This window comes from Herpailurus yagouaroundi, unplaced genomic scaffold (genome assembly GCF_014898765.1).
Source record: "Herpailurus yagouaroundi ecotype Mexico unplaced genomic scaffold, PumYag 189, whole genome shotgun sequence".
Lineage (NCBI taxonomy): Eukaryota > Metazoa > Chordata > Mammalia > Carnivora > Felidae > Herpailurus > Herpailurus yagouaroundi.
The window spans coordinates 17516038-17532180 of record NW_024412420.1 but is presented as its reverse complement, the minus strand read 5'-3'; the positions used below and the strand labels follow the sequence as shown (position 1 = coordinate 17532180).

Here is a 16143-nt window from a genome sequence, read left to right as displayed (position 1 = left end):
CCCCCCCCCCCCCCCCCCCCCCCCCCCCCCCCCCCCCCCGTGTTCCAACCTTCCCCTCCTCCTCTGTCTCCCACAGAGTCTGTCTCCCCAGGACCGTGCAGCATATAAAGAGTACATCTCCAATGTGAGTCGGGGAGCAGGGCGGCGCCGGGGAAAGGGAGTCGTTGTGTGGAACTCACGGCGGCTCCCTTTGTCTGTCTCTGGCCTTTGCTACAGAAACGTAAGAGCATGACCAAGCTTCGAGGCCCAAACCCCAAGTCCAGCCGGACCGCCTTGCAGTCCAAGTCGGTAAGGAGCTCCGCCTGGCCGGGGGGAGGCCAGGAACGGGTCTGCGGTGCCCCGAGTGCCGGGGCGGAGACCACTGACGCACCTCCTTCCCTCCCAGGAGTCTGAGGAGGACGAGGACGAGGATGAGGACGACGAGGACGAGGATGAAGAGGAGGAGGAGGATGAGAACGGGGACTCCTCTGAGGACGGCGGGGACTCCTCCGAGTCCAGCAGCGAGGATGAGAGCGAGGATGGAGACGAGGCGAGGCGGCCGGGCATGGTGGGAGGGTCGGGCGGACCTTGCCACGAACTCCACCCGCTGACTGCCCGCCCCTTGCCCCCCAGAACGAGGAGGATGATGAGGACGAGGACGACGACGAGGATGACGACGAGGACGAGGACAACGAGTCTGAGGGCAGCAGCTCCAGTTCCTCCTCGTCGGGAGACTCCTCGGACTCTGACTCCAACTGAGGCTCGGCCCCACCCGGGGCTCCCCTCCCCAACCAACCACCTTTGTTTCTCCCCCATGTTCTATCCCCTGCCCCCTGGCCTCCCCCACTTTCTTTTTCTTTTTCTTTTTCTTTTCTTTTTTTTTTTTTAAACAAAATACGGTGGGGGAGGGGCTGGAGGAGCCCAGGCCAGGACTCTGCTGCCTCAGAGACATCAGCCCTGGGGGGCCCTCCAGGGAACACAACCATCAGACTGAGCCACCACTGGACCGGGCCGGCCCACCCCTCTTCTGCACTTGCGGCTCCGTCATGGACAATGGACCTGGGAGTGGGGTGGGGGGTCCCAAAGAGTTCGGTGAGGCCCTCTACACCTGCAGCCCAACCCATGGGAGGGTGGAAGCTTGGGGAAGACCCCTCCCTTCCCAGAGGGGCTTGCCGACTGGACCCCTACATTTGGAACTGGAGGCAGGGAACAGGTGGGGAGAGGAGGGTGGGTGCCTAAGAGCAAACAGGCACTGCCCCATAGCCCTCTCCCCTGCCCTCTGCAGGAAGGAGCTGCCTGGACCCACTCATGGGGGGAGGGGGCAGAAGTGTTTTTTATATATGTGTATATATTTTTTTTTTTAAGCTCTGAGCTGTCAACGAGACGTTTCCTACCGATCTCGGCTGCCGTCTCTGTTGTCATTTCTGGGAGAGGGTGGGTTTAGGGGGGTAGGTTTGGGACTTTTTTAAAACGGTCTTGGCACGAATGGAAAAGTGTGTGTGTGTGTGTGTGTGTGTGTGTGTGTGTGTGTGTGTCGCCTGTACATAGCATGGGTGCACCTGTGGATGTGTGCAAAGGCACGTGTGTGTGAGTGTGTGTGTGGAAGAGAGAAGGGGGAGCCCGCTTCAGTCTGTGAATCTGGTTGAATGGGTTGGTGAGGCCCAGGGAGACGTTGATCCTGGTGGGAACAGGCTGGGTCAGCCCCTTTCTCCACATCCTCTGCTTTGCCTAATCTCTGATTCAATTTGGGGAGGGGGGTTACTGAAGCCACTCTGATGCTTCCTGTACCTGCTTCCCTCTGCCAGGGCTACAGGGCTCTGAGCTGCCGCTGGTCTCCAGCAGGGCACTGGGGAGAGGGACAGATTGGGTGGACCTGAGAGCTTCTACTTGGTGGGAAAGGCCTTTCCAGTTCATCTGAGAGGTTGCCTGGCCACCTGAGGCTCAGAAATTGGGCTTCAAGCTCTTAACACACATCCCTCCTCCCTGTCCCTCTCTCTTCCAGCTCCCCACCCCCATTCCCTATGATTTCTCAGGTCTGCTCCCTTCCCCACCCCTCCAAACCCCCAGCTGGGGAAGGGGTCTGCAAAGGCTGCTTTTGCGGCTGTCCCTTTAACCCTTCCTGGCCATCTCAAAATTTGGGGTACCCTGATTCTAGAACCTTAGTAAGCCAAGCCACCTGGTCTCTGTGGATTTAAATTTTTTAATTTTTTATTAAATTTTGGCGCTTTTTTTTTTTTTTTCTCTCCTTATAATCATGTCAATGACCTATTTAATTGGGGCTTTGTGCTTTTCTGCCTTCTCCCCCTGAATGAAAGTCAAGTGATGGGGGAAGAGTGGGAATTCTACCCAGGAGGTGGAATGGGAAAGGTGGGTCCTGCTCCCAAAGGAAGGCAGACAATCTGCTTTGCCTTGGACATGGTGCTGGGGTTGGGGGAATTGGGGGGGGGGACACTCCCCGCTCTCACTCCCTTTGTCCTGACCCTGACGCAGGGGTTCATAGGTTCTATTTCTTCCCAGGAGCCCCTGCAAAGAACCCCACTTCCCTGTCTGAATGCCCCTGCGCTGTTGTGTTTTAGTGGAATGTGTTTTCATTTAAAAACAACTTTGAATGGGGCGCTTTTTTTTTCCTGTTTTAAAAATTGAAAAATTCTTACAGTACAAACAGGGCTGTGGGGGTGGGGGTGTTGGTGCTGTAAGAGGTCACTCTGAGTGCATTTTGGCACTGGGATGGGATGGTTGGAGTCAGAGGACCCCCCCCACTCTCTCCCCTTTTTTTCTAATATTTAAGGAGTGTTTTTGTAGGTTTCAACAACAACCACAACTTGAATTTGTACCATGGGAGGTGGGAGGGAATGTCTTAGAGGTGTCTGCCTAAGCTTAAGGCCAACTGTAGAAGTTTTGTTTTCCCTCTTTTTGTACAATAAAGCAAAAAACAAAGGTTTGACTGCTGTCTGGTCACTGGAATCAAGGGCAGGGTGTAGGGGTGACCCAACAGGTTCAATGGGAAAGACTTGAAGTCTGGCTTGTTTGCGCTTCTCTCTAGAACCAGCTTTCTCTTGCTGAAGACTCCACAGGCAACCTACCTTCACATTGTTCTGGGTTGTTACTGAGCTTCCGATTCGGTCTGTACACCTTGGGTTGTCAGACCACTAAGGACTCGGAGAATTTGAGGGAACAGGTAACAATATTTTCTCCCAGAGTGCGTTGCCTTGGGAAATTGGGGGTGATGATCAGCTTTGCATGACTAGGGTGAACCCTGATCCTAATAAGGGGTCACTTTATGACTATTCGCCCTAACCATGCAAAGGTTTATCATTGGGAGTTGGGGTAACTCTCCCACCTTGAGCCGTCCGCCTCTCCCAGGGTTAGAGATGACTTTCCTAACTCCACCCAGGGCTCTGATAGGAAGTAGGCTGAACCTAGACGATTCCTCTGAAGTTAAGGAAGATAGCCTTCCTGGGGTGCCTGGGTGGCTCAGTTGGTTAAGTATCCCACTCTTGGTTTTGGCTCAGGTCATGATCTCATGGTTGGTGAGATCAAGCCCTGCGTGGGGCTCCACACTGACAGCACGGAGCCTGCTTGGGATTCTCTCCCCCTGTCTTCTGCCCCTCCCCTGTTCACACTTTCTCTCAAAATAAATAAACTTCAAAAGTTAAAAAAAAAAAAAAAAAAGTGAATCCCTGCACAGGCTTTGGCTGGATTCCTGGAGCCACCGACGCTGGAGACCTAGGCCTCATCCAAGAGCTCTCCCTTGGCCCCACACCCTTCTCCTGTTCTTGGTCAAACTGCTAGAAAACTCACTGCCCTTTGTGGTCTCCATTTCCTCACCTCCCCTGGGGTGACTCAATTGACCAGCATGTTCATCATCCCATCTGGTGGACACCTGTCCATCTCTTGACTTCTTGGTCTATTCTGCAGGCATTGGTTCCTCCTCGTTCTATCCTAGGTGTTCATGTCACCCTATGAACCTCCAATTGTCACCCGTAGGTAACCAATCCAAAAGGTGGTATCTCCAGAGACCAGTCTTCCAAGCTGCAAATCTGTGTAGATTTCTGTGTGCCCTCTGGAATATCTGCCAGGCACCTCACCTCAAGACCCAAAATGATCGCCAACCATCTGGTTATTCAATCTAGAAACTAGGGTGTCAGCCTTGACTTCTCTCTCGTTCACCTCCATGTTCATTTGCTCACCTAGCCCTGTCCATTCCACTTCCTGTGTCTCTCTCAAATCTGTCTACCCTTTCGCCATTGCTGTCATCCCCATCCTATTCAAGGCCACCACCATTGCCCAACTTCTGCAAAGACTTCCTAAAACTGGTCTTCCTGCTTGTACTCCTGCCCCCTCCGTCCATTCTGCACACAGCTACAAAAGTTATCTTTTAAAAAGAAATCTCATGACCTCTGTACTAACAACTTGCATGACTCTACAAGGCCTGGCCCCTGCTTCCCATCTCCCACCTTCGCTCACCCACAATGATCCAGCCAAGTGTTCTCTTTTGTTCTTCAAACATGCCTACCACAGGGCATTTGTACTTGGTTCTTTCTGCCCCAGATGCCAATCCCTCAATTCTACACATAGCTGGTTTTCTTAACCCTCAGGCTTCAGATTAAATGTCACCTCACAGGCCTTCCCTAACAACCCTTTCTGGTGAGGCCTCCTCCTACATCTTGTTTCTACTATTTGTTTGTTTCTTGTCTATCTCCCCAAGTAAAAGACACTTAACACCTTACCTGCTTGTCCATTACAGTAATCCCAGCACCTTTTAAAGTGCCCTGGCACACAAACTTGACACTCAAGAAACATTTGTCGAATGAGAGACAAAGTATGGCTGACAAGGCCCTGGCAGATCTGTTGCCCCTGCTGCCTGTTGCCTCTGCACCAACCCCAGCTATGCCAGCCATTCAGGAGAGGGCCGGTACCCATTCTGCCTATACACATAACCATTCCCTCTGCCCCCATGTTCCTCGTCACCTCACTGTGTAGTTAATTCAGGGCTCCCCTTAAAAGATCACTTCTCCCGGGGGGGGGGTCTTCTCTGACCCCTTGACAAAAACATCTTCCTGTCATTTGTCCCCCCCCCCTTTTTTTTAATGCTTTTATTTATTTTTGAGAGACAGAGAGAGACAGAGCATGAGTGGGGGAGGGGCAGAGAGAGAGGGAGACACAGAATCGGAAGCAGGCTCCAGGCTCTGAGCTGTCAGCACAGAGCCCGAGGCGAGGCTTGAACCCATGAACCATGAGATCACGACGTGAGCCGAAGTTGGACGTTTCACCGCTTAACCAACTGAGCCACCCAGGTGCCCCCAGTTCCTTTTTTTTTTTTTTTTTTAATGTTTATTTATTTCTGAGAGAGAGAGCAAGCAGGGAAGGGGGCAGAGAGAGAAGACAGAGGATCTAAAGCGGGCTCCTTGCTGAGAGCGGAGAACCCAAGGCGGGGCTCAAACTCATGAATTGTGAGATCATGACCTGAGCCAGAGTCAGATGCTTAACCAACTGAGCCACCCAAGTGCCCATGACATTTGTTTCTTCAGCAGCCCGATGCCTTCACAGTCTTGTTTCACCCACATCAGGCTTTGCTGGGGTGTAGACTCTACTAGGATAAAGTCTGTGGGTTTCTCTGGCTCGCTGCCCTAACGCCACGCCCTCACCCACGGCCCAGACGAGCACGGTCCTCAGTATTTGCGGACTGCTTGATGCTACCTGGGGAGACCAGGCATGTTCCCAAAGAGGTCACCGCCACAGAGCAGCCCAGGCCAGGGCCTGGATGAACAGAACCATCCAGTTGTAAAGGAGTTGGTGTGAGGATGGCCACGGGTGGGAAAGTGAGGAAGTATTTAGGTAAACAGAGAGGAGACAGGAAGGCTTCTTGGGCATGTGTAAGTTCCTCAGGGCAGATACACTGGGCATATTGAGAGACTAGGAAGCCGATCAGCATCACTGGTGTGGAGAATTCCTGATTCACACTTCGGAGCTTCCTGAAGACTTGGCCTCATTCTTTTGCAAGTTCAATGACCTTCAGAGTCTCCACCAGCTCATCCCACAGCACCTACAACACAAACCAAGTCGAACTTGTCATTCTCCTTATATCCTCGCATCTCCTCCTCAGAGCTTAAAGATGTTTTCAGGGCCTCTTTGTCCTTTACTCCATATACCCCAATTGATAATTATCCACATACCAGAGTGATTCTACTTAAAATTCAAATCTGGTCACGGGCACCTGGGTGGTGTAGTTGGTTAAGCATCTGATTCCTGGCTTCAGCTCAGGTCATGATCTCGCAGTTTGTGGGTTCGAGCCCCGCACCAGGCTCTCTGCTGTCAGCACAGAGCCCACTTTGGATCCTCTGTCTCCCTCGCTGTCTGTCTCTCCCCTGCTTGTGCTCTCTCTCTCTCCTTTCAAAAATAAATAAACATTGAAAAAAATTAAAAGCTGGTCAAATGAGTCCTTCCCCTTGAGGACTCTTCGTGGCCTATAGGGTTTAAGTCCATATTGCTCAACACACCTTTAGTCCTCTATGGTCTAACCTGCTCACCTCCTGCTGCTTCCCCACTCATTCCTGTGTTCCAGCCAGTCCCCAAACTGAGCCATATTCCTGAAGCTTGCTGTTTAGGATGTCTAGTGCCCTCCTAATCTCCCACTACAAAAAGCCTTTACTGACCAACTCTCTTACATCATTTTATCTATCTTTCTGGCCACCCCAGAAAGATAGATGCACCCCTGTGCATCTCTGTTTTCATCACAGTGTTTGGCAATTATTTTCCTACAGTTTTATCTGACAAACTGTGAACTTCTTGAGGAGGCACAACTGTCTTATTTCATCTTTGCATCCCAGCACAGCGCACCGTAAGAATTCTTACAGGGCACGTAAGAATAACAGGTAAGATTTATAAAGCACTTACACTGAGCTAAGAGTTTCACATGCACTGACTTGTCAGTCCTCACGACGACCTAATGAGATAGGCACTATCATTATACCCAGTGACAACAGAGGAAACTGAGGCAACAGACAGCTCATTTGTCCAAGTTCATTTTTCAAGTCCACAGATTTAAATTCTAATCTGACTCCTGGTCTGAAACATTTAGGATTATTGTCGCAATAAATGTTTGCTGAAGACTAAACAGCCAGTGACGGTCCCAACCAAGTATATGAAGACTTTCCTCGTTTAATCTCATCTTCTAGGCGAGAGAGAGCTGTCAGACACCCGCTCCAAAACTCCAGACCTAGAGAATAACCCAGATTGAAGCGCTAGTCTGGGTATCGGTGCGGCTAGGAAAGGCCCTTTCCTCCAGAAGGTAATGGGGGACTGTGAGAGCCCGCGGATACGGGCACACCCAGGGGAGTAGCACTGGGTCGGGGGAAGGGTCTGGCTAGTGCCGGGCAGGCTGGCTGAGAGGTGGGGGTCCAGCGTGGGTTCCGGAAGCAGGAAAAGCGAGCAGGTGTGGGATCTAAATTAGGCTGAGGGCGGGGAGGGCGCTCCGCTCAGAAGGGCACAGCTCGGCCTCCGCTCTCAGTGGAGGACCCTCATCTCGGGCATTCGTTGGCTCGCAGGCCTGGAGTGGGCTGAGACCCGCCCAGAAACAGGGGAACGGAGGCTCAGACGAGCCCCTTTGGCTCCATAGGTTTTCTGCCCTGAGGTGCTAACAGAGCCCCACTTCAACTCCGGCCTCTTCAGAGAAGTGGCTGCACGCTTCGGGGTAAATGCCGGAGTGGGGGCGCCGGGGCACTACACGGGGCGGAGGAGGGGGGGGGGAAGAGCCAGGAGCCCCGAGGGAAGGGCGGGGGAGCCTGGGCCGGAAGGCGTCCCAGGCTCGGCTGGGAGCCGGCGCTCTCTTTCGACGCCACCCGCTGCCCCCGCCCCGGAGCCGGCCGGGACGGCACAACGTCTCCGCCCCCAGCGCACCGCGCACCTCACCTTGAACGTCGCTCCACCCACCGCCATCCTATTGGGCCGACCGGACCGAGGCGAGACGGCGATTGGCCGAGGTGGCTCCAGAAGGCCCCGCCCATCTCCCCGCCCCCGTCCCCGTCCGCCGGTACTTTGGACGGCGGCGTGGCGCCCCTCCTCCCCGCCCGGTCCCCGCCCCCTGGAGCAAATGCTGCCGAGCTGCGGCCGCGGGGCAGATGCACGCGCTCGGGCCCTTCTAGCAGGCGCGAGCAGTCGCTGGGCGCGCGAAAGCGAAAGAAGGAAGAGGAAGGGAGGGCGGGGGCGGGGTGTTGAAGAGGGGCGGGAGGAGGAAGAGGAGGAGGTTGGAGCGCGCTCGCGCTTGGCCTCGCGCCCGCGCGGAGGGAGGGGGAGAGGGGCGCGCGCGCGCACGCTCGCGTTCTCGCTCGCCCCATCCATCCATCCTCCGGTCGCGGCACGCGCGCGCGCTCCGGGCTCGCGCCGCACCCCCCGCCCGGGAGAGGCGGGCTGGAGTGGGGGGCGGGGGGAGGGGCGCACGGACGGCGCGCGGACTGCGCGCGGGCGGGGTGAGGTGAGGAGGAGGAGGCGGCGACGGGACGAGAAGGGAGGGGAAGGGGCCATGGCCGCCCGGTGAGGCGGCGAGGCGGGGGGGCGGCCCGACCCCCCGGCCCCGGGCCCTGGGCCCCGGGGAGAGGCGAGGACGGACCGACGGACATGGGGCTCCGGAGCAGCCGCCGCCGCCGCCGCCGCCGGAGGACGCGGCCCTGAGAGGCCGCCGGGCCCCGGCGCGGCCCCCCGGGCGGGGTGAGTACGGGACGGAGACGGGGACGGGGGAGGGGCCTGCGGGGGGCGGGGGGCGGGGCCCGAGGCGGGGCTTGGGCCCCCTCCCCCCAGGTCTGGGTCAGCGCCCCTTCCCCTCCCCCCGGGCCGACGCGGAAACGCCCGGCTTCCCCCGGCTTCCCGGCCCGGCCGGGGCCCCCAGCTCTCCCCCTGTCTGGGTCCCCCCTGGGCGGGGCAGGGCCGGCCGGGGAGGGGGCGCGGGGCCTTTGTTAGGGAGCCAGGCCCCAGCCCCCGGGACAATAGAGACACCCTCCCGGACTCCTCTCCCCGGCCGGCTGGGGCTGTCGGCGGGCGGGGAAGGAGAGGGGCCGGGACGCGTCCCACTCTGCCCACTCTCTAGGGGTCGGTCTGTCCCGGACCGGCGCCGGCCTCGGGCGGCTCGGCTCTCCTCCCCCCAGTCGGTATGATGCAGCAGCAGTGCCGCAGGGACGGGGGAAGAGCCGAGGCCCGGCCTCCTACCCTCCCCAGTGCCCCTGGCTCATTTGTCAGTCCCCACCCCACTCTAGGCCGGCAGCTCCTTAAACTCGTACCCACCGTTCAGAGGGGCCCCGGACTGTGGGCGCTGTTTCTGAATCCTTTGGTGGGGATTCCTGGACTTTGGGGCTCTTGGAGAGACTTCCGGGCTGGTCCTGAGGGAGGGAGGGTGGTTATCTAAAAGAAGAGCAGGTAAGGGGAGTGCCCACTCCTGGCATGCCATCCCAACCGGGCTCTACCCCCTCTTCTTGCTCATGGGGGCCAGAAATGCTCCTTCGGCTCTAGGTTTCTGTGGGCTCTGCTCCCCTTCCGTGGTCACAGGCTTATTTCAAGGGAAGACAGAGTGGGGTGAAGGTTGTAGGGTTCTAGGGCCGTTCCTACTTCTGGTAGCAGTACCCCCCCAAGTGGACATCCTGGCTGAAAGCAGAGGTGACTCTGAGGAGAGCCTAGGGAAGGGGGGGGGGTATTTAGGAGTCTGTGCAGTTCTTTGCCACACCCTGTGGGTTTGCTTTGAGGCCTTAGAGTTCCTTCTCCTCCCCCTGCTGCATTGCACCATGGGTATCGAAGAGGGGTTTGAGTTTGGGGGACCTGGGTTGAGCTGCTGCCTCCTATAGACCCAGACACTGACTGGCAGCCGAGTCCAGGGCCTGAGTTCAGTCCTGGGAAAGACTAGGCCGCCTTTGGGTTTCGGGCCCTGCAGGACCATCCAGACTTAGTGAGCCTAGGCCTTGGGGAGGGGTAGATCTTGATGCCAGGATTAAGCTCTGGGCAGTGAGGTGCAGCGGGGAGGTGGCAGTCTTCACAGGTGCCTTGGACTCACACCAGCACCCCCCACCCCCGTGTGTGCAGCCGTGTTGCCGCCCGCTGTGCTATGAGCAGTCAGAGCGCCGTCTCCACAAGAGTTTACAAATGAAAATGGAGGAAATGTCTTTGTCTGGCCTGGATAACAGCAAACTAGAGGTGAGGGCTCCCCCACGTGTGCCTCTAGTTCTTTCTCTTGATGTCTCTACGTCGCTATATCTGGCATTCACACCAAAGAGGAATTTGGGTAGTCAGCCTGGTTCCTTAAAGGGAATAGCCAGCTGAAAAGGTCCAAGGCTCCGGAAGAAGAAAGGACGCGAAGTCAAGATGGGGAAAATGGCAAAGAAAGCATTATTTTTGGCCAGGGCGAATTGGCAGACTTGGTTGGTGAGAGAGAGTTGCTCTCAGTCCAGGGGGCTGTGACTCTCCTGACCGCGGATGTTCTCCCCTGGGCCCAGGCCATCGCTCAGGAGATATACGCGGACCTGGTCGAGGATTCTTGTTTGGGATTCTGCTTTGAGGTACACCGGGCTGTCAAGTGTGGCTACTTCTTCCTGGACGACACGGACCCTGATAGCATGAAGGATTTTGGTGAGCTTCAGGGTTGAAGGAGAGCAGTCCAGCCCAGCCCCGGGGGCGCTCGGAGGTCCCTTCTCTGGAAACTGCGCCAGAAGTAGTGCCTGGAGCTCCTGTGAGCTTAGGCAGGGGGGTTTCATGAGGCCACGGGGCCATGGGCGGGAACACGAGGTGAGGGTCCCCTGCCCACCCTGATCGCCACGCCTCTCCTGTCCCCAGAGATCGTGGACCAGCCGGGGTTGGACATCTTTGGACAGGTTTTCAACCAGTGGAAGAGCAAGGAGTGTGTTTGCCCCAATTGCAGCCGCAGCATTGCCGCCTCCCGCTTTGCTCCACATCTGGAGAAGTGCCTGGGAATGGGCCGGAACAGCAGCCGGATCGCCAACCGCCGGTGAGGGCTTCTCCCGCTGCCGGAACCAGAGCTGCGCGTCTTCCGGACCCTGTGCCGTGGTGTAGTCCCTCGGGGGCGTTGGTAGGGCACAGAGGGTGGCTCGTGCTTGGCCTCCGACGCTGCACTGTACCCGTGAAGTTGGGGGCAGAGAGGTGGCCGCCTTGACCCGTTCTCTCCCCTCCCGTCGGCAGGATTGCCAACAGCAACAATATGAACAAGTCGGAGAGTGACCAAGAGGATAATGACGACATCAATGACAATGACTGGTCGTACGGCTCAGAGAAGAAAGGTGTTTGGGGATCTGGGGGAACTTGGGGGGCATTGGGGTGAGGTGGCAAGTGGGAGTTGGGTCACAAGTTATCTTGAATGAGGAGGAGAGAATGCAGCTTTGTCCTTTTCCGTAGAGGTCCTTAAATTGAGAACTTAAAGTGACCCTGTCCTTTGTCCTTTTGTCCTACGCAGCCAAGAAGAGGAAATCAGACAAGGTGAGAGCGGGGGCAAGCATGAGGGAAATTTGGGCGAAGGACAGACACCCTCCCATTTGGGCAGGGAGTCCTCGGGTATTTTGACTCAAGTCTGAGGTCATCGGGTGCCTCTCTGGGTTTCGGGATGAGGGTGTCTGTGGTGGGCAGGAGGGCAGCGGAGGCCCTGGGGGAATGGGGGAGGAGGGAATATGGGTAGATGGGCCTCTTACTGGGGAGGAAGAGTAGGAATTTGAGGATGTTTCTTTGTCAAATCTTTTTTCCTTCCCTGGGTTCTCGGCTCCCCCTTATCGTTACCCTTTCCCCAAAGCTATGGTATCTCCCATTCCAGAACCCCAATTCCCCTCGAAGATCCAAGTCTTTAAAACACAAAAATGGTAAGTGGGTCTTGAACAACGGGAGCGATTCTAGCTGTGTCTTCTGGGACTCATTGCCGGAGGGTGGAGGTGGGGAGCTTAGGGGACAGGGGTATCGAGGGAGGGCCTGTGATCCTTCTGTCACCCCCACTTCCTCTCTGGTTATTTTCAGGGTTCTCTGTCTGTACCTCTGCATCAAACACCCTTCCCCTTCTTTTTTCTTCTTCAGGGGAACTTAGCAATTCGGATCCTTTTAAGGTGAGTAGGTGCTGCCCCTCTTAGGTTCTCTCCCGTTTTTCTTGTCGGGAGTTGGGTGGGATTTGGGCAGGTGGGGTCAGGATGCTGATGGCCCCAAGCACTAGATGGGGTGTTTAGGTCTTGGCATGTTTTACGTTCTCGCTGGGTCCCAGCCCCTCCCCGATGAGCAGGTGGGGTGGACAGAATCACTGGAGAACTGCTGGGCAGTCCCATGTAGAAAAGGATGAGAGGGATGGGTTCCCTGTCCTCCCCTCCCCCCTCGCTCTTGGGCTGCCCCTTCTCTGACCTGTACCTTTGGTTCTTGCCCAGTATAACAACTCAACTGGGATCAGCTACGAGACCCTGGGGCCGGAGGAGCTGCGTAGCCTGCTCACCACGGTGAGAGACCAGGGGAGGGAAGGCCCTTGGGAGTGGGCTGGAGCCACAGGCGGTGGTCACGTCCCTGGAGGAGGCTGGTGACAGCAGGCAGGGCCATATAGCTCACTCTCTCTGGAATTAGGTTTCCTGGCCAGTGGTGGTCTGGGACTGTCTGTTCTGGACACCCCGGGGCCGTTTCTGCTCGTGCAATCTAGAGTTTGTACAGAAGAGAATATCTAGTGTCTGGAGTGGGCTCCCCTCCGCCCCTCCTTTCAGCTTCTGTTCCTCTTCCAGCAATGTGGGGTGATTTCTGAACACACCAAGAAGATGTGCACAAGGTGAGCTCAGAACCTAGCAAAGGCGCCCAGGGGCCTCCTGCACACGCATCCTGGGCATGGGGTGGGAGTACCCTTGGACTTCAGCAATGGGGCCCCCACTCCTCCCCTCCCTCCTGTAATGGTCAGGCCTTAGGCCACAATCTGGGGGCACTCTGTGTATCCCTCGCCTGTCTGTCTGTTTGTCCCTCCTCTGTTGAGGGAAGGGGCTTCACCTGAGTTCCTCCTACCCTTCTTCCTGCCTTGTCAGGAGGGTCTGATTAATTCTGTCCTTGCCAGGTCCCTGCGCTGCCCCCAGCACACAGATGAGCAGCGGCGAGCCGTGCGGATTTACTTCCTCGGACCCTCAGCGTAAGTGACCCTCTGAGAAGGGTGGTGGGTTGTGAAAGATGAAGATCGTGATTGGTATCCCTCAAGCCCTTCTTTGGCCCCTTCTCTTTCCAGCGTCCTTCCAGAGGTCGAGAGTTCCCTGGATAACGACAGCTTTGACATGACTGACAGCCAGGCCCTGATCAGCCGGCTTCAGTGGGACGGCTCCTCTGATCTCTCACCCTCTGATTCGGGCTCCTCCAAGACGAGTGAGAATCAGGGATGGGGTCTAGGTAGGTGATACATCTGGGCCCCCGGTCTCTCTGCCCGAAGCTGAGGACGTGGGGACACCTGCGTTCTCCTGACACAGCCCAGCCCTCATCCCGCGTGCCACTTTCTTTTCAGGTACCAACAGCTCAGAGTCACGGAAAACCAAGAAAAAGAAATCCCATCTGAGCCTGGTAGGGACTGCCTCCAGCCTAGGCTCCAACAAGAAGAAGAAGCCAAAGCCACCGGCACCCCCAACGCCCAGCATCTACGATGACATCAACTGACTTGGGTGCAAGGGATAGCCTTTGGCTGAGCAGAGCCCTCTCTCCCAACCCCCACCCAGGTGGCGAAGCCTGGCAAATGGACGGCTGCTGGGGGTTTGGGCTTGGGAAGCTTGGTGGGCCAGGCAAGCAGAGGATCCAGTTATGCGCCCCTGGGGGGTGTCAGGGTCCTCTGCGATGGAGCACGACCCCTTGGCATGCAGGACTCAGACCTGGACATATTATGCCTTGGACATAAGTTTGGTGGGGAGGCGGTTTTCCTATTTATTCTGTGAGTTACTGGATGTCCAGCTAGGCCAGGGGCCTGACCTGGGCACTGTGCCAGGGCACTGCCTGCCCCCCACCCCAGGAACTGGACTCAGCCCTGCCGAGGAGCATCGCGGCTACCCGGGAGGCTGTGGGCTGGAAGCTGAGCCTGGAGGGGGCCTCCCCCAGCTGCCCTCAGCAATGTGAATGGGTCCGGTGCTTGGAGCTGAGGGGCAGGGCTGGGCGTGTCCTGTCTGTGTGCAGAATCCTATCAAATGCCCCCAATCCCAGGGGTAGGCAGGCACAGCAAGCTGTCTGCTGAGGTGGGTGTCCAGAACTGCCACCGCCTTCCCTGCCCCTCACAGGGGCAGCCCTTTCCCCTCAGTCCCCATGGGCCTCCTTGGCAGCAGGAGCTGTCCTTTTGTTGTTGGGTGCCAGGAAAGGGCCTCCAGCCTCTACAGCTTCACGGAACGGGCAAGGGGAGGATAGGAAGAGGGAGCTGTGTATCAAAATGACTCCCCCCTACCTTTCCTCCCTGACCCAGGGCTGGTGAGGAGTGGGGCCCCAAGGTGAGAGGGAACGGTGCTGCTTTATTTGAAATGTTTTCTTACCTCATTCCCTGCCCCAGGAAGGGGCCCAGCCTCACCCTCCTGGGGTGGCCCCATGTTCCTCCTGCCTCCCCTGCCCCACTGCCCTAGCAGGGCAGCCCAAGTTCCCGACTGCTGCTTGCTACCCCCCTCTTTCACCTTGACCAGCTTCAGTTCCTCTCTCAATGCTCCTGCCTCCGAAGCCTGCCCTGTTTCCCCTTCCTTAGCCGCTTTTAAGTTATTTATTCTGTACTTGTGGTTTGGGGCTCTGAGGAAAATCCTGACCTTTTACCTCTCCCCCCTTGCTAGGAGTGGGGTGGGAAGAGGCTAGTCTCCGTGCTCTGGGTCGTCAGTGGAGGGGGAAGGGGTGTCCCCTCCGGTGGGACTACCCTGCCAGCGCGGCCACCTGCCTGGTCTACATCCTGAAGAGATACACCATCCCGCCTCCATGTGGGCGCCATCACTCCCAGGAGCCGAGCTGGAGGACTGCAGTCTGGGCTGGGAGCAGAGCTGACTGATGACACGGCACGGAGTTGACCCTGAGCTGTGTTCTCTGGCATTTGCTGGATGTGTCCCCTGCCCTCTTCCCAGGAGGAGCCATCCCACATTTGGGTAGCTAGTACCCAGGACTGGTTGGACTGATTTGGGTTAGGGACCCTAGAGGGTTAAGGGAACAACAAGAGCTAGGGCTGCAGTACCCTGTCTGGAACCCCAATCTCCCCCCCCCCCCTCCCCCGGGGTGGTTCTGATTGTGGCTGACGCCTGGTTACAAATTGGTTTTTAACCCACTAATTGATTATTTTTTAAAAAGCCAAACAAATTTTGGCAGGAGTTAGAATAAATCCTAGGGCCTGGGCTCCTCTGTTCTTGACCCTCTGTAGCCTTCTCCCTCTAAGGGGAAGCCAGAGGGGAAGGAGGATTTCAGCCAGCCTCCAGCCTGCTTCCAAATGAAGTCTTGGGAGTGGGTTGAAGGTGAAGGGAGGAAGGCCACAGGCCACTCTCCCTTCTGAGAGGCAGCTGCAGCTCAGGCCCTACCATACCCTTTCCCCTCTGGCCTCTCCCTTTCCCCCTTCTGGTTGGAGGAGGGAGAAGTGGGAAGTAGTTTGGGAACTGGTTTGTCCACATCCACTTCCCCATTGTTCCTTGGCCCACCCTCAGGGCAGAGCCCCCCGCCCAAGCTGGGTAAGAGATGGGCTTGGTCCAGCAGGGACCCTGAGGGAGCAAACCCTTTTCCTTCCGGGGAGAGTGTGCCCCCCCTACCATGTAGTTGAACAGGGGCTAGGAGCTCCCCACTCCCCTCCCTCTAACAGCAGGCTGTGTGGGTTTCAATTCCCATCCTTCCCACCCCGGCTAGGTGTCGTCCACCCTGTATCCTATCATGTGTCTGAGTGTGTGTGGGGGGGGGTTCTGTACTAATTTCCATGGCCGGTGGCTTTTCCTTCCATGCATCACTCCCCCCCCGCATGCCCAGGGGCCACCCGCCTGGCATTACCGCATGCTGGGGTCATTGGGGGAGGGGGGTGGGGCTCACGCTGTCCTGTGGTCTTGAGATTTTTATTTTTGCATATGTAATCCATCCTGTACAGGTAGCTAACTTTGTAAACGCTGTGTATTTCCCCCGCCCCCATGGCTGCTGGTGTAAATAAACTGCATTTCCCATTGGTAGCCCAGCCTATCCACCCTCATTACCATGTTGATG

The 16143-nt window shown here is 56.9% G+C and overlaps 2 protein-coding genes and 1 long non-coding RNA gene across 12 annotated transcripts in view; 2 read left to right on the top strand and 1 right to left on the bottom strand.

Moving 5' to 3' along the window:
* The window catches only part of UBTF (upstream binding transcription factor), a 13858-nt gene extending 10937 nt beyond the window's left edge, over positions 1-2921 (top strand). For 3 of the 5 annotated variants that reach the window (XM_040497766.1, XM_040497763.1, XM_040497765.1), the window contains 4 exons: positions 77-124; positions 217-288; positions 386-529; positions 613-2920. In XM_040497766.1, coding sequence (XP_040353700.1) covers positions 77-124; positions 217-288; positions 386-529; positions 613-738 — 390 coding nt within the window. In that variant the 3' untranslated portion in view covers positions 739-2920. Of the gene's footprint in view, positions 1-76; positions 125-216; positions 289-385; positions 530-612 lie in introns of all 5 variants that reach the window. The other 2 variants (XM_040497764.1, XM_040497767.1) reach the window with 1 other exon arrangement.
* A 2548-nt stretch (positions 2922-5469) lies between these two features.
* Positions 5470-9361, bottom strand: LOC121045090 (uncharacterized). Of its 2 annotated transcripts, XR_005797585.1 has the most exons (3): positions 9256-9361; positions 8981-8982; positions 6323-6369 (listed from the first exon to the last, which is right to left on the bottom strand). It is a non-coding gene; the product is annotated as an uncharacterized LOC121045090 (long non-coding RNA). The 2 variants fall into 2 exon arrangements; XR_005797586.1 differs by lacking the exons at positions 6323-6369; positions 8981-8982 and adding an exon at positions 5470-6025 and having other exon boundaries at positions 9256-9356.
* On the top strand, positions 8480-16109 carry ATXN7L3 (ataxin 7 like 3). 5 transcript variants are annotated; one of them, XM_040497753.1, is made up of 13 exons: positions 8480-8685; positions 10045-10155; positions 10455-10587; positions 10792-10963; positions 11155-11252; positions 11426-11448; positions 11756-11822; positions 11974-12059; positions 12369-12437; positions 12711-12754; positions 13031-13102; positions 13196-13353; positions 13466-16109. In XM_040497753.1, the coding sequence occupies exons 2-13, from the start codon at positions 10105-10107 to the stop codon at positions 13612-13614; spliced, it is 1122 nt and encodes a 373-aa protein (XP_040353687.1). In that variant the 5' UTR covers positions 8480-8685; positions 10045-10104; the 3' UTR covers positions 13615-16109. The 5 variants fall into 5 exon arrangements, with proteins under 5 accessions (XP_040353687.1, XP_040353690.1, XP_040353691.1 ...); XM_040497756.1 differs by having other exon boundaries at positions 8481-8685; positions 11777-11822; XM_040497757.1 differs by having other exon boundaries at positions 8482-8685; positions 12031-12059.
* The last annotated feature ends 34 nt before the right edge of the window (positions 16110-16143 follow it).

Coding starts and splice junctions, on each gene's coding strand:
- ATXN7L3 (XM_040497753.1), top strand. CDS start 10,105: ATGAAAATGGAGGAAATGTCTTTGTCTGGCCTGGATAACAGCAAACTA. Junction 10,588..10,791: donor TGATAGCATGAAGGATTTTG/GTGAGCTTCAGG, acceptor TCCTGTCCCCAG/AGATCGTGGACCAGCCGGGG. Junction 12,755..13,030: donor ACCAAGAAGATGTGCACAAG/GTGAGCTCAGAA, acceptor TGTCCTTGCCAG/GTCCCTGCGCTGCCCCCAGC.